This window comes from Ovis canadensis, chromosome 10, assembly GCF_042477335.2.
Source record: "Ovis canadensis isolate MfBH-ARS-UI-01 breed Bighorn chromosome 10, ARS-UI_OviCan_v2, whole genome shotgun sequence".
In the NCBI taxonomy this organism is placed as follows: domain Eukaryota; kingdom Metazoa; phylum Chordata; class Mammalia; order Artiodactyla; family Bovidae; genus Ovis; species Ovis canadensis.
In genome coordinates this window covers 33,311,501-33,329,198 of record NC_091254.1, presented here as the reverse complement: position 1 = coordinate 33,329,198, position 17,698 = coordinate 33,311,501, and the positions used below count along the sequence as shown (strand labels likewise).

General features: G+C 38.3%; 1 protein-coding gene across 7 annotated transcripts in view; it reads left to right on the top strand.

Annotated features, from left to right (window-relative positions):
- Positions 1–17,698, top strand: part of CAB39L (calcium binding protein 39 like) — a 92,982-nt gene that overhangs the window by 44,873 nt on the left and 30,411 nt on the right. For all 7 annotated transcript variants that reach the window (XM_069601407.1, XM_069601406.1, XM_069601405.1 and 4 more), the window contains 3 exons: positions 240–404; positions 5,726–5,844; positions 14,989–15,157. In XM_069601407.1, the coding sequence (XP_069457508.1) occupies positions 240–404; positions 5,726–5,844; positions 14,989–15,157 (453 nt within the window). The remainder of the gene's footprint in view (positions 1–239; positions 405–5,725; positions 5,845–14,988; positions 15,158–17,698) is intronic.

The window sequence follows — 17,698 nt, the reverse complement described above, 5'->3', positions numbered from 1 at the left end:
CACTGTAAAACAGTTATTCAAGTAATAAAAATAATAATTATACTTTTTTTAATTTTAAAAATTTATTTTGAAAAAATTTTTTAAATTAAAAAAAATAAAATAAAACCTGAAAAAAATAATAATTATACAGAATTTTAAAAGTAAATAAATAAGCAGGGCTCAAGAAGTGGTTTTTGTTTGTTTGTAGCCTGAAATTTTTTTTTTCACTCTTAACTGTTAGCGTATATTTTGGTCCCTAGGCTTCAGAAGAAGTGTCAAAATCACTGCAAGCAATGAAAGAAATTCTGTGTGGGACAAGTGACAAGGAGCCCCCAGTGGAAGCCGTGGCCCAGCTCTCACAGGAGCTCTACAACACCGGGCTGCTGGCGACACTCATAGCCGACCTGCAGCTGATAGACTTTGAGGTACACTATCTGCCAAAGGCTGACACTTGTGCTTTTCAGTTTTTATACACATGACTACCAGTATCTGACTGTCATTTTTTCTTACTGTTGTTGTTGTTCAGTCGCTAAGTTGTGTCTGACTCTTTACGACCCCATGGACTACAGCATGCCAGGCCTCCCTGGCCCTCACTTCCTGCTGGAGTTTGCCCAAGTTCACGTCCGCGGCGTTGGTGATGCTATCCAACCATCCCATCCTGCTGCCTTCTTTTCCTTTTGCCTTCTGTCTTTCAGGGTCCTTTCTGATGAGTCGGCTGTTTGCATCACATGGCCAAATTAATACTATTTATATACTATTTAAAATCCCATTTTCCCCACTAAAACTTCTAAAATCACCTTAATCTTTAAAAAAAAAAAATCAAAAGGTATACCATAGTTAAGTTTTATGCAGCCAAGTTGTGAAGTTAATGGTCAATAATAATAAAAGATAACTTGTTGAGTGCTTATTGAATGTTGTACAGTTTTTAAGCACTCTTCTAGTTTAATTCTTTTCTTTTTAAGTTTTAAAAAATATTTATTTATTTGGCTTGCCAGGTTTAATTGGGGCATGTGGGATCTAACCCTGACCAGGGATTGAACCCAGACCCCCTGCATTGGGAACATGGAGTCTTAGCCACTGACCACCAGGGAAGTCCCTCATTTTATTCTTAAAGCAACCTGTATGTGATCAGTACTATACTATTGGCCTTGATTTATAGATGAAGACCCTAAAGTTTAAAGGTATTAATTTCCCCACAGTCACTCGGTCACTAAGAGCCTAAGCTGAGGTTCAGATGTAGTATCTCCCAGGCCTGTTTCTTTAATTAAAGCATTTATACCAATGATTTAAGAATTTTGTTAAATGCTACTAATATAGGATATTTCTCTCATTTTTTGAAAGCAGTTATACCTAATTACTGAAATAATATGTAAAACAATAATCTAGAAACATAAGGGGTGAATGTGTGTAAGCATTTTATTATCTATGATATATCTAACTTAGAACAGTGGTTTCTCAATGAAATGTGTGGTTGTAAGACACATTTCATGATGGAAATCTTGGTTTTGATTTGATTGTTGTTTTGCTACTACTGTCAGGCTTCAGATAATGTCAGGTAAGCACTTAGATCTCCATTAATTCTCAGAGATAGAAGAGAATGGAGATTTCTGAAGTAAATTGCTTTAGTTTTGTCACTGAGGAAGTGAAAGGAGACTCATTACAGTGATGGACCAAGATAAGGTCGCGGCTCTGGGGATGTGTGGAAATACTAGCTCACAGTTCTCTGGATGGCTTAGATGGAAGAAGATTTTGGCCAACTAGAGCTGAGGGGGAGGAATGCAGGGCAAGACTGCTCTGTGTGCTTGACTAGAAACAAGACTGACGGAGGGCCCCACAGGGCCCAGATTTCAACTCAGCCTTCCTTTTAGAAACCTCTGTCTTGTTGGCCATACCACTCTGAGCGCGCCCAATCTTGTCTGATCTCTGAAGCTAAGCAGCGTTGGGCCTAGTTAATACCTGGATGGGAGAAACATGTGTCTTTTTCTTCCTTCCCTCCCTTATTTGTTTCTCTAACTTTGACATTTTCTGCTCAATTATCTCCTTTCTTACTTTTCCCTCTTGCTTGGCTTGTCATTCTCCCTCCCCATCTTACTCCCTATTTCCCTTTAAAAAATATTTTTACTTAGTTATTTATTTTGGCTGCACTGGGTCTTAGTTGCAGCATGTGGGATCTAGTTCCCTGACCAGGGATCAAACAAGGGGCCTGTGCACTGGGAGTGTGGAGTTTTAGCCACTAGACCGCCTAGGAAGGCCCTCCCCATTTCCTTTTTAAAACCAGACTTAATGGAATTAAACTGTAGTTTTATCATTGTGTTTATATACTTTCATGTTTCCTTAATTTAGTTTAAAATGAGGTATTATGGGCATTTGTAGGAGCTGTGCGTAGTAGGAAAACCCTTGACTTAGATTTAGACTTGTTTATGGAGTCCCTGCTCTGCCATTTGGTAGTTAGCAACATAACCTCTTTGGGACTAAACTTTACCATCTATAAAATAGGAATAATATGAACTTACAGCATTGTTTTTAAATATTAAACTAAGTAAAATATACATACATATATGTGTTATGGAAGAACACTAAATACATATGCAAATATATAGATGCCATATTATATTCTCATCTCTCCTTCTCAAACTTAAGTTAGATATAATCTGGTTTATTTTTGTTATAACCCTTGATGTCTGTTTCTTTGTTTATTATTTTAGTTTTAAACTTGGTTGGTGAGTGACTGTAAATGGGAAACTCCCCTGCTCTTAGAATATGGTGTTAGATTTCTATAAATCTATTGTTTTGTGTGTTTCCCTGAAAGCAGCAGTGTATTAAGCTATTATCATCATTAATTTAGTTTGAGTTAGTTTATGAGATTAACCTAATCTGCAGTGGGATGCTGGAAGGACTATGACCAAGGTTGGCTATGTTTTGAAGACTGAGTCAAGGGTGAAATATTATTGGGTCCGGTGACCTTGTGAGGCCTTGAGCAACCACAGAATGGCATAGGCTCAAAGTGCTCGCCAAGAATTGAGGAGATGGGAGTAGACCAAAGAAAAACTTTGTATGTTTCACATCTTTGTGCTGCATTGACTTAGGTAACAAAAGAGGAACAGTAAGAAAGTTTACTTTAAAATTATTTGGGAATTAAGTCATTAAATTGCCTAAAAATGGACTTCTACATTATCAAGTAGAGTAAAATTTTACTCCCTAAAATCCTTGGAGAAAAATACTTATCTTTCTGAATATTTGAATTTTCCATGTAGCTGAAGATTAAGTTAACTCTTCAAATGGAGAGAGATAAGTAGATAAGTAGTACTTTTGTGGCTTACTTTACATTTTCTTTATAAAATGCATTGTAGACCTGTCCTCCAAAATGATGTACTAAATGTAATAATTTTTCCTGGTGACTCAATACTATCATTACGAAGGCTTGCTGTCATGATAATTGCAGGCAGTTTTTTTTCCCCCAGCTTTATTGAGGTGTAGTTAACCAGACAGGTCTTGACTTTGTTCATTCAGTTGTGACCTAGAACATAGTTATAAATGAACGTGATATTCAGTAGGTGAGGCTGTCCTCCTCAGTCAAGCCCACAGACAATAAATACTTATAAATGCTTCTTGGTTGAATGAATGAATGAAAAGCAGTTAAAGTTGAGAACAGTTTAGTTTTAAGCATTCCACTGATTACATACAGTATTTTCAGAAAGAATGCACCATTACGAGCATCATTAGACTACTTGCAGAAATGTACTATCCATTTCTATGGACTAGAAGTGTTAAAGATCAGCCTGCGGGCAGCAACTTTTCTTCTCACGTGTAAAGTATCCACATTAAAAAGTGCGTTTTGCTTGTTAAGTCACTTCAATCATGTCTGACTCTGTGCGACCCCCATGGACTGTTGCCCTCCAGGCTCCTCTGTCCGTGGGATTCTCCAGGCAAGAATACTGGGGTGGGTTGCCATGCCCTTCTCCGGGGAATCTTCCCACCCAGGGATCGAACTTGCATCTCTTTGCTTGTAAAATCTTCGGTGTATTTTTATAACAGGAAAGGAACATTATTTCTTTAGGGATGGGCTGCAGCTTTTGCCAGATAGCCTAGAAAGATGGAGCATTGCTTACAGAGAAAAATAGACCTTCTGTTTAGAAGACACCTACATGGGCTTTTTTATTCACTGTGAAAAGTGAGGTCTCCAGGCAGTGTTGGGAAGGAAAAGACTGAAAGGAAAGAGCTTAGATTCCTTTTGCAGAGTAAAATAGCAGAAATTTGAGAAATGTCCTCTCATTGGCTAACTTTGATAGTAGAAGGAAATAGAAGATAGGAAAAGGGAATGGAGCAAGGGGGATTGAAGGCTCCAGAACCAAGACAGAGGAAGGGGCTTAAGGAAAAAGATGATCAGAAATGCTGAGGAATCTGTAATAATAGTGATGTGTGGGATTCAGTTGGACGTTGTTTCTGCAGTGTGCTGTAATTACCCTTTGTTACCCTTAAACCCTTGATAAAAGAACTATGTACTAATAATATGTTGAATGAAGGAGAAGAGGCAGTTTTCTACACCTGAGATAAACTGTGTATAAAATAGCTGGTTGAGGAAATAACTGGTTGTAGAAGGCAAGACAATGAACAAGGGTTGAGAGGAGGTAGGAGCAGGGATTTGAACTCCAGAGCTGACAGCGGTGATGGTGGCCCAAGGCGTTGGTTTCCGTTGAGTAGCAGAGACTGACTCAGCAATCTGTGTGACAAGCCCACTTCCTTCTTCAGAAACTGGGAGGAGAGTAGTCCAATGGGGTGAGTGAAGAACTGGAAGACCCTGCTGTGATGTGAATAAGGGCTCATTAGAAGACAGACCTTTGGGTTACAGTTGTTTAAAAAGAAAACTCATTACTTTATAACCATAAATTTTTCTCTAATCTTTTAAGCCTTAAAGATGCTGACAGAAAAAAAAAAAAATACTTCAGCGTATTCTTATGAGTTCAAAAAAAAAAAAAAAAGAGTTATGGCTGAGATTGCAAGCTGTCTGCTTTATGGGCTCAGGAACAAACTCAGAGCTATGGTGTTTGAGGTTTGGCCAGTATTCAAGACACAGCCTTAGACTCTTTGATGTTTTGAAATACAGTGTGATAAGAGATCAAAGGATGAAAACGTATTGTATGTAAGAGTCCATGCATTCATTTTAAAGGCAGGTATGCCTTGCAAAAATAGGCTGGATACAGTCAACTGTTCAGGTTAAATTAGAAGGCGGCTCCAGAATGCAGAAAACTTCCTACTGTGATAATTTAATCACTAATGATTATTTCTTGCTACAAAAATAAAAAGCAAAAAAAGCCCTCTAGAATCAGCTTCTCAATAAGCCAGGTTATGGTCCTGTTTTTGAAACTTTCTATCCCCTTAAGATCTTTTTCTGTTCCCCAACCCTAATTAAAAAGTGGTCCTCAACCTTTGGTTTTATTACTGTAAAAATAGAGATCATAAAGCCTTTAGACACAAGCTTTGACTGTACTTCATGCATTTAATGATTTGAAATGCTTACTAGGTGTGTAGGGCATGGATTTTATTTGGCCTTCACTCTGATTGTTTGTTTATTTTTGTACCTATCTTTAGACAAATGAAGTCAAAGAATGCACAGGTGGGAAAATATCATATTAAATGGACTGAGTATGTATGTGTTTGTATATAAACAGCTTTTGAAATAATGTACATGCCATACAATTCACTCATTTAAACTATACGACTTAACGGATGTTTGTTTCTTTAACAGGGAAAAAAGGATGTGACCCAGATATTTAACAACATCCTGAGAAGACAGATAGGCACTCGGATTCCTACCGTGGAGTACATTAGTGCTCATCCTCACATCCTGTTTATGCTCCTCAAAGGGTAGGTGCATGCTTTCCTTTAAAGTAGGTTTGAGTTTGGAAAAGTTGTTAAAAGCGGATGGCATCAGCATCATTTGAGATATGATCAGTTCCCTTTTAGATTCATATTTGCTATGCTTGAAGGCAGCCCTCCAAATCTATGTCTCTGTGATTGTTCAGGCTGCAACAAAATGCTTTCTAAGTAAAATTCCTTCCACCTACTGCTCCTCTTTCCTCCACTTTCCTTTCTTCTCTACCTATTACATTATAGCTTACACTTCCCAATCCACCCTCTTTCTGGCTGCCCACTTACCCTCTTCAATTCACTAGTGGCTCAGATGATAAAGAATCTTCCTACAAGAGACCCAGCTTCAATCCCCAGGTTGGGAAGTCCAGTATTCTTGTCTGCAGAATTCCATGGACAGAAAAGCCTGGTGGGATACAGTCCACGGGGTTGCAAAGAGTCGAACACGACGGAGCAACTAACACTTTCACATTCACACTTTACCCTCTTTACATAAAATTGAATCCCCTCATTACACAAATATACACAGACACGAACGGATACATACAATCCTTTCAATGGTTAGCTTCTACTCAGGCGACATGCTTTCATGTGGGGATAGAATAAATATCACTGTACATATATGGGACCACAGGGCAGCCAAAAACCTAAAGTCTAGTCGGATAATGCAACTAACACTTTCACATTCACACTTTACCCTCTTTACATAAAATTGAATCCCCTCATTACACAAATATACACAGACACGAACGGATACATACAATCCTTTCAATGGTTAGCTTCTACTCAGGCGACATGCTTTCATGTGGGGATAGAATAAATATCACTGTACATATATGGGACCACAGGGCAGCCAAAAACCTAAAGTCTAGTCGGATAATAAAATCCTCGATTATGACTCTTTTGTGTTTGCTCATTTACAGAAGTTTCTTGGGCATTGTGAGGCTACTCTAACTCCTAGGATCAGGAATATGAATGTAGCAGGACTTGGGGATAGTAGCCCTTTGTCTTTGGTCTCCCCTTCTCTGTCTTTCTACTTTACCATTTTGAACTTCACATGCTATTCCATACCTAGTCCATCTCATCTGTTTTCAATTCCCAAGTCCTTGTGCATTTTAAAATATTTAATTGTATCAAAATAATACGTGCCACATACTTTAAAAACCAGATATAGGGACTTCCTTGGTGATCTGGTGACTAAGACTCCACCTTCCCAATGCAGGGGGCCCAGATTCAATCCCTGGTCGGGGAACTAGATCCCACATGCTGCAGCTAAGACCCAGTGCAGCCAAATAAATAAACCAGACACAACAACAAATAGCAGCTCTGGGCTTCTTCCTTCTCCATTCCTCAGTCCCATTTACCAACGACAACCACTTTGATTTTTTAATTTGTTCATCTGGTATTTACCTCTGTATTATGAATTAGGAGCTTTTCCTAAGTTTTGATTTGCCTATTTAAAAAAATATCTGTTAAGTTTCTCATGGACTAGGTGACAATTTCGTTTTTCCACCACCACCACCACTACTCCATTTTCCTTCCCCTCACCCTCCCAATATCCTTTATCACAATTTTTTATCTCATTTAAAAGTCACATGTATATTATTATAACTATGTAGTGTACTATTACTTTGTTTTTCCGTACAAAATATTGTTTTTACTGGAGAATTAAGTCTTTAAATTCTGGAAAGGGCAATATACTTGTATCATGTATTAGGGTAGTTTAAAATTATAAGAAACCTTAAGCTTTATAACAAATAGTCCCCACAATGTAGTGGCCTCACTACAAGATAACTGGATTTCTCACGTAATAGATGTTCTAGGTCAGCAGGGGTTCCTTCAAAGTGTGCTTCCTAAGAGCACTGTGTTGATTGCCAGTTCAGCCCACAGGAAGGCAAAAACACTTGGGAGAATCTATGAGCCAGGCCTGGAAATGGCTTGTGTTACTCCCACTCACATTCCGTTTGAGAGCACTTAGTCACTTGACCTCTGAATTCTTAAGGGAACCTGAGAAATGCAGTGAGCACCCAGGAAGACAAGGAGAAGGGATTCTGCAGACAGCTAACATTCTCTGCCCCTTAGTGTTTCTTTGAAAATGTATTCCCTTCCATATTCTCTGTCCTTACTTTCTAGACCTCCTGTTAGTCAAAGCAAAATCTCTGAGATTGATTTCTTAACTCTTCTGTTTTCTGTTTGTCTTTTTGTCTCACTGGTCAGAAGATGTTCTTAATTGTATCTTCCATTGAAGATAAACTCAACTGAACTTTCAACTACCCTATTTTTAATTTATAAGAACTCTTTTTTGTTCTCTGATTATTCCTTTTTCTGGTCTCTTGCACTTATCTCTGTGACCTTGGGCAAGCCTCTGCAGCTTTCCACCAAGTCTCAGTTACCTTATCTGTAAAGAGTAAAATTTGTAATATTACCTTTGCACAAAATAATGTTACATTATATGCATTGTCAGGCAGATTTTTGTGTACAGTCAGGGTTCTGCTATTTACGTGCTAAGACTTTGGGCAAGTTACCTAACTTCCTTAAGTCTTGATTTCCTCCTTGCAATCTGAAGACAATAATAATACCTACTTCAGTAGGTCATTCTGAGTCTTTTAGTGAGGTAGTTTCTGCAGAGTTTAGCACTGAGCACATGGTACTTTACTTGGTAACTACTAGTCTAAGAAATTATTATTACTATCCCTCTTAAGAGCTGCAGTTCACACTGAGTAAAAGTTTGAACAAATATAATTAAGACCATACATAAGTGTCAGAATAATACTGTAAAGGGAAGTGTTCATTTCCAGTTCAGGTATATCTACAAGATTTAATGGGGTATGATCCTCATACCTGGTTATTGGTGGAAAACGCTGAAATGATCCATTTTTACTCCCATCTGGAGATTCTAAAATGTTAAGCTAAAGCATTTGACATCATCCTGTAGGAAATGAGAAGCCATTGGATTGTTTTGGGAGAAAAATATCAGATTTGTGTTTCAGCAAGTGAAGACAAATTAATTTGAAGTTGGCTTGCAGGACTTCCCTGGTGGTGAAGTGGTTAAATTCATCTCTGGATTAAATTAAATCCAGAGATTAAATTAACTGCCAGTGCAGGCAGGAATCTGCCTGCCAGTGAAGGGATCCCTCCATGTTCGATCCCTGGCCCAGAAAGATTCCACGTGCCATGGAGCAGCTAAGTCTGTGCGGCACAGCTGCTGAGCCTGCACGCCCTGGAGCCTGTGCTCCACAGCAAGAGAAGCCACTGCAGTGAGACGCCTGAGCGCTGCAGAGCAGCCCGTGCTCGCTGCAGCTAGAGAGCGCCCAGGCACAGCAATGAAGACCCAGTGCAGCCAAAAATAAATAAGTCGTTTCAAGTTCACCTCCTTCAAAAAAATTAAATGGAGTTAGCTTGCAAATAAGTGATCCCTTGACAATGCTGAAATATGTTGAAGAGAAGTGGTGTGGATGGTTTAAAACGGTATCTTCCGCAATGAGGTCATTATGTGAAAGGAGACACGCACCTCCACGAACTGCATTCTCGGAGTGGGAATTATTTGTTTGGAGGCTCTCCTTTCTGTAGTTGCTGTCACTGAATAGCAGTCAGATGATGGCAACCGTCTCTATTATAATGATTCTTCCTTTATTTTGTAACCCAAACTTTAAACTCATTCCTTCACGTCCCGCTTTATAGACATCACTTATTGAGTGTTTGCTATGTGCCAGGTGTTACATTCAGTGTCTTTACTTATGCTGTTTCATTAATCCTTCTATCAATACTCTGAGGACTAGGTATTATCCTCACCATTTTACAGATGAGGAAATTGAAACTTAGAGTAAGGCTATTATTGCTCAAGGTTATATGTACAACTGAGTGACAGCCAATTTTTCAGTGCAGATCTGATTCTAAATTCCATCTTAACCACTAATACATCCTTAAAAAGACTTGAAGCCCTTCAGATAGGAAGGGAGTGGGAATTATAGAAGACCCAGAGGACAGAGTAGACAAAAAGAAGCCTTAAATGGAACCAGCTTTCCCCATTACCATTTTCTAGGTTAGCTTGAAATGCCTGGAGTTTAGCTAGACATTTGGTAAAGGTCAGCATTTTTACTGAATTATCTCTTGCAAAGTTGTGCAAAAACTTAGAACATAACTTTACTGGTGCACTCATAAATCAAATAATGATGTTATTTAGGGATATGGTAGCAACATGCTATATTGGACCTAAGTTGAACCATAAAGAATTAAGACAGAAAGAAGTTGATTCTTGTCTATCAAGGAAAATCATTTGGGTATGGGATACAAAACTTGGTAAAAGGATTTGGAGCCCAAAGTTTATGAAAAGATTATTTAAAAGGACTTTCTTACTTTAGACAAACTTTTTTCCTGGCCCATGCAAATGACATTCCAGGATACTGAGAGGATTTGAGAGTGAGGTTGCTAAACTGCTGATCCATAAAGAGCCACTGCCAGTGGAAGCTGTTCCAAGTCCAATATTAAAATAGTAAATTTCTCCTAATAATCTTATTTTAAAAATTTTATTGCAAAACTTTTTTCAACCATATACAAAAGACAGAAGAAAGAAATCCCATGTCCCAACCTTCATAACCATTGATATTTTGCTGTGTTTTTTTTTCTCTATCTTTCCAACACCTCTCCCTTATTTTTTCTGGTTTTTTTTTTTTTTTTGTAGTATCATTATGAACTAGTGGACTTAATGTGTTTTCATACATCTTATATAATTGTACTTTTAATCAAGCATCAATTTTTTAAGTACATCTATATAAGATATATAAAAAAACACTAGGAAAAGCTTTATAAAATATCTTTCAGCAAACATTTGGCCTCCTCAATATAATCAAGAAGTTTTGCTTCTAATCTAGAAACATTTGCTAACTTTAAAAATAGCAAGCTAACACTGTCCACTGAAAAGGCCTAGAAGCAGTAACGACCCAATGTTAATGAGTATCCCTAGCACTCAGATTGTAGTTTCTAAGAACCATTTCTAACTAAGAGGAGCCAGAGTCCTTTGTTCAGTTCAGTTCACTTCAGTCGCTCAGTCATGTCCGACTCCTTGCAACCCCATGAACCGCAGCACACCAGGCCTCCCTGTCCATCACCAACTCCCAACTCCCGGAGTTCACCCAAACCCATGTCCATTGAGTCGGTGATGCCATCCAACTATCTCATTCTCTGTCATCCCCTTCTCCTCCTGCCCCCAATCCCTCCCAGCATCAGGGTCTTTTCCAGTGAGTCAACTGTTCGCATGAGGTGGCCAAAGTATTGGAGTTTCAGCTTCAACATCTAGGACTGGTCTCCTTTAGGATGGACTGGTTGGATCTCCTTGCAGTCCAAGGGACTCACAAGTCTTCTCCAACACCACAGTTCAAAAGCATCAATTCTTTGGTGCTCAGCTTTCTTCACAGTCCAACTCTCACATCCATACATGACTACTGGAAAAACCATAGCCTTGACTAGACAGACCTTTGTTGGCAAAGTAATATCTCTGCTTTTTAATATGCTATATAGGTTGGTCATAACTTTCCTTCCAAGGAATAAGTGTCTTTTAATTTCATGGCTGCAATCACCATCTGCAGTGATTTTGAAGCCCCCCAAAATAAAGTCTAACACTGTTTCCACTGTTTTCCCATCTATTTCCTGGAAGAAATATCAATAACCTCAGATATGCAGATGACACCACCCTTATGGCAGAAAGTGAAGAGGAACTAAAAAGCCTCTTGATGAAAATGAAAGAGCATGAAAAAGTTGGCTTGAAGCTCAACATTTAGAAAACTAAGAGTCCTTTGTAGAAACAGCTAATTCCAGGTCTGTGTTAGGAAATGAACAGGATGGCCAGAAAGCAAGGAAGTGTTCACAAACTAGTGGGAGTGATGTCAAATGGACAGGGGTCATCTGGAAAAGACCACTTTTGTTTTTGATGCTTTTCCTAGTGCTGGCTGCCCTTGTTTCTTCTATCAGGAGCAACAAAAGTCATTTTTCTCCTTACATAATATAATCTGCATTCTTAAACTGAGATATTCTTGCACAGGATCTTTCTTCAAATCATTTTATGTATAATATTTATTGTAGCTCACCACCAGATGAGATAAGTGCTCTTATACTTTGGCTTTTATTAAATTTGAAACAGATCTTCCGTGCTATTATTTGAATAAGCATGCATATAAAATAGTGTGCCTTCTCCACACTGACACAGTTAACTATACGGTCCAGACTTCCCATGTGGTTTCCCAGATAGCTCAGTGGTAAAGAACCTACCTGCCAATGCAGGAGATGTAGGAGACTCGAGTTCAATCCCTGGGTCAGAAAGATCCCCTGGAGTAGGAAATGGCAACCCACTCCAGTATTCTTGCCTGGAAAATTCCATGGAGAGAGGAGCCTGGTGGGCTACAGTCCATGGGGTTGTAAAGAATTGGATATGTCTGAGCGACTGAGCATGCATGTGTGCATATGATCTAAACAGCAAATCAGAAGGAAGATATGGTTCAGTCCTATAAAATAACGATTTACATTCATTGGAATAACTTTTATCAGCAACGTGCCACTAGGTTAGTTGTTGTGGAGAACAGAGTGATTTGTCATGGTCCTTGTCCTTGAGACCCTTATCCACAAGTAGAGTAAAATAGATGAGGTAAATATTGATTCTTTACCAAACCTAAGGATATTAATGTTCTTGGGATTTGAAACTTAAGGTACTTAACTTACGGAGCACTTCTTTTTATAGCAAGCAATAAACTATCAAAAGGCAGTATCCTGGAGGATAGTCAGTTTGAAACATGTGAATTACAAGTTCCTTACAGGGTACTGAGGAAAATTAGGAATTTCTTTATATATCCCAATATATTCCTAACTGTAAGAAGTTGTCAGCTCAGAGGAATGACCGTTCCTCTCTTGGGCACAAACTACTAGGATGGAATGACCGATGTTCTGACCCAGAGTAGCATTTTGAAAAATGCTCTCTTGTTTCTCAAGAATACATAGTCTGTGCATCACAGATGGTTCCGATAAACTTCACCTAATGAAACAAAAAAAAGGAACTAATTATACACAAAAGTTTCGAGTAGAAACTTTTATTCTATAGTTTCCATTTGATTAGTTAAGAAATGAGAATAGCTAGAGATCATACATTTTTTCCTGTAAGCCAAAGTTTGTGTCTCATTAGAGACTCCTCATATTAAGAAGTTTAATCAGAGTTTGAAGTTTGCTAAATTCTTTATACACTTTTGTGAAAGACGTTATACTAAGCACTCTTTGGAGACTAGGGTAAAGATGGAGGCAGGTACCAGTAAATAAGACACAGATACCCCATGGAGATTCACATAGAGGAGGAGAGAAAGTGACAGGGTGAGTAGAGCATATCCTTAGCAATGAAACTGTTTGTGGTAAGGTTAAGAAAACAAATGTATAACAATCTATTGAAACAGGCCACACTGAAGAATGAGAAATGTGTTAAAGTGGAATTACAGACAAGCTATTTAGGAGTCTGAAGGAGGGGAGGCTGACTCTGAATGGTAGGTGATTGGAAACACTTCGAGAAGGAGGTGGCATTTGAACTAAGTTTTGAAAAATGAGAGAGAATCTTAGAGGTGAAAACTTACGCAGCAGGGCATTCTAGGTTGAGAGAAGGCCATACCCCAAAAAATTAAGGGAGGTGTTGGCAGATGAAATTGAAAGGTTAAGTTTAAAGCAAAATTATGAACGTCCATAAGTATCTTACTAATAAGTCATTTTAGGATTTTAATTGTGTGCCCCTTACTTTTTTCTCTAGGTCAACAGTCTTTTTTTTTTTTAATCACTTCTTCAGTGCTCTATTAGTAAATGACTGTTCTTCTCCTTCACATTTCAGAAAATGTACCCCTCTATGAAGTGGTACATCTTTAATAAAACCCACCTTATAACTCTTCCATTTCATGCCAATAGGCTGATTTTCAAATTCTTCTGATAAGAGAAATTGCTAACACTATAATTTGGCATTTTTTAATATTCTACAAAGAATTGTACCTGTCTGAATATATTAGCGTTTAATGTTGACATGAGTTTTTCAGGGAATATTCAGATGATATTTGTGAATATTATTCCACATAAAAATGGGACAAAATGAATAAATACCGCCCTGGTTTAATAACTTCTCTCAGAGACCTTTCTTTACTGTTTTCCCTGCTAATATTATCAATTGGAAGTTGCCAAGTAGCCTGTTTCCTAAATTGTGGGAAAGAGATTTTATTCTCGAGTCTGAAATTCATGTAAATATTCTTTTGTTATTCTTGAATCCTCAGTTTCCCTCAGCCCAAATTTATTCCTCAACCTACCTCTGTTGACTCTTCCCCTGAACAATATCCGTGACCTGCCCACAGTCCTCTATTCTACTTCCATCGCCCAGCCCAAGCCCCCGTCATCTAGCTGGGCTGCTGTTCCTCCGCACTAGCTAGTCTCCCTGATTGCCCTTTAGCTCCACAGCCCATTCTTTTCTGTTTTACAGAATTCTCCACAGGGAGCCAGAATGATCATTGTTAAAGTATCTGATCAGCTGTGTTAATTGCGTATGTTAAACTCCGCAGAGGCTTCCTACCACACTTACTTGGCTTACAAAGCTGCTGGTTCTTTCCTTGGACCTTTTGCACTTTCAGTTCCTTTTCCTGGAATGCTTTTCTCCTTCCAGGACCACTTAGCCTAAAGTAAAACAAATTAAGGAGTCACACTCTCTAGCGTACCTATTTTATTTTCTTCAGTTTCATCGCCCTGAAGTATATGAAATTATCTGGTCATTGTTTATAGTCTGTTTCTTCTCCCACCAGAGGCATTTTCACTAAATTGTGAATGCTAGGAAGGCAGTGACCTTGTCTGCTGACTGTTGTATCCCCAACAAAAGATACTGTTGCATCTTTTCTAATCAATTCCAAGATTTCTTTAAGTCTGTTGAACTGTGAACATTTGATATCGCTTCAGATGCCTTTGCTACTTTTAAGGTATCCCCAGCATCTGAAATAGTGCCAGGCACATTGTAGATATTTAGTAGGTATTCAGTGAGTGGTGTTTGAATGAACTGTGACAAATGGTACCTATGCTTCCATTAACAGCAGTATTGAAATGGTTCTTCTAATACATAGTTCTCTTTCTCTCTTGTTTGTGCTTTAGCTATGAAGTCCCACAGATCGCCTTACGTTGTGGTATTATGCTGAGAGAATGTATTCGACATGAACCACTTGCCAAAATCATCCTCTTTTCTAATCAGTTCCAAGATTTCTTTAAGTATGTCGAACTGTCAACATTTGATATCGCTTCAGATGCCTTTGCTACTTTTAAGGTAATTCCCTGCCCCTCCCCCCTCACCCACCCCCACCCACCCACCAGAATCAGCAGGGTTATTTAGTTTCAGTACTTAAGTCACTTGGCTCTAGAAGGCAGTTTAATTTTAAAAAGCAGAAAATTGTATTTCTTAGACCTGAGCATAGCCAACCATGTATGATATGGATCATAAGAGAATTCAGTAAACAGAACACAATCTACTAGACCCGTCTGTCACATTGTGGAAAGAGCAACTCAACGTGCTTGTCATGGGGCTTCCCTGGTGGTCTAGTGATTAACAACCCACCTTGCAATGCTGGGGACTCTGGTTCAACCCCGGTTTGGGGAAGATCCCACATGACATGAGGCAACTGGGCACATAAAAAGTCTCACCTGGCCAAACAACAGTTGTACAGTGGCTACAGATGAAGCCCCCAGGAGTCTATCCTAGAACACATGGTAAGAGGGACCTTGGTGTGTCAAATAAAAAGGACATTTAACGCAAAGGACCATTCCATTTCTTTCTAGCAAATATTTGTGCTGAAATAATTCAGGTGTTCTCTATTAGTAAGTACTGTAGTGCCTTTTTCTTTCCCCCTTTTCTTTTTTTTTTTCCCCCTTTTCTATCTGATGACCCTTCGCCATCACAGAAGCAAGTTAGTTCCTTTATTGAAAAGCCATCGATAAGACTTCACAAATAGCTGTACACCTACAGCAGCTTTAAAGAAGGGGAGAAAAGCAAACTCAATTCAGCATGTATTTCTGAAAATTTACCCAAAGATTTTTCAACATTTAATAGAATAAACAAATGTAATAATAATGTCTTAACATCATATGCTCGACCCAATTTAACTTTCACCACAATATTGAAGCACAAAGATAAATTATAGCAGTTTGTACTTGAGCATATTTTTTGTTGAACTTAAGTCTCTGAGAATCTAAGTAACCTTAAAAAAAATAAACTTTCCTAGTATGCTACTGATATTGAAAATGCCAATTTTCTACATTTTACCAAAATGCTATGGTCAATATAATGTAATGAACACAAGTCTCTTTTTAAAAATCAATTCATTAATTTATTTTTGGCTGTGCTGTGCCTTCATTGCATGTGTGCAGGCTTTCTGTAGTTGCAGCTAGCAGGGGCTTCTCTTCCTCACGGTGTGAAGGCTTCTCATTGGAGTGGCTTCTCTTGTTGAAGAGCACAGTTTCTAGAGCTGGGGCTCAGTAGTTGTGGCACACGGGCTTAGTTACTCCGAGGCATGTGGGATCTTCCTGGACCAGGGATCGAACCCATGTCCTCTGCATTAGCAGGCAGATTCTTACCCACTAGGCCACTAAAGAAGTCCCACTTTTTTTTTAAGTAACTGCTTTCAAAGGGATTTGTTAGCTTGATTGCTTGGCTGGTTTGGGCTTTTGTTTTTAACTTCCTAGGCTTAGCCTTTTTTTTTTTTTTTGACCTGTAGGATGACTGTTCTTCAGTTTAATTATTGATATTTTACCATTATTCGATTATATTTTCTCATGGCCTTGTCTGCAAATTTTCCATTCCCCAAAGAGATTCCTTACAACCACAGTCTCTTCCATGCCCACCCCCCCCCTAGGAACTGACATGCTAAAAAGTGGTTTGAATTCCATCTCTGTCTGCACCTGATTTGCTGTATGTCCTTGAGCAAGTTAGTTAACCCTTGGGCCTCATTTTCTTCATCTATGAGATGAGGAACATAATCCCCGTTTTTGCAGAGTTGTGCAGATTAGAAATAACCTATGTAAAGTGCAAAGCACACTCTCCAGCACATAGTAAATGCAGCTGCTGTGAGCTGCTGTGATCTTGAGTCCCTGCCATGGAATGTGTGTCTCTGTCATTTCACCCCGAGTTCTTCCAGGCTGTGCAGAATTCACTAAAATACCAATATCAATAATTTTTAGCATAAGACTTAGACCATGCAGAAGCTAGTCCTGTCAAAACAGAATTGTTAGGAAGTGGGATGAAAGAATACGCTATTTTGAATACTTTTTAAAATTTTTTAAAATTTGAATTTTAGTTTTCTTGGCAATTTCCTGGCTTTTTCATTTTTTGGTAGAATCCTAGCTATTTTTTCTCCCACTCAGTTCTTTGATCTTTAATAATGCAACAGCTGTATTTGTCTATGTATTGTGTATATATACATGTGTGTATATATAATATATTATATATAATATATATTATTATTATTATATAATACTTGGATTTTTCTATAATATCTCATATATGTGTGTCTGTGTATATATATTATATATTAGGAATATATATATAATATGTATTATATAATATATATAATAATTATATATTATTATATTAATAATATAATATTATTGATTATTAATTATTAATAATTAATTATTAATATTATTAATTATTAAATATTATTAATTATTGTGTCCACGGAACTGGACACAACCGAAGCGACTTAGCGCACATATATGTATGTGGGGCTTCCCTGGTGGCTCAGACAGTAAAGAATCTGCCTGCTATGCAGGAGACCTGGGATCAATCCCTGGGGTGGGAAGATGCCCTGGATAT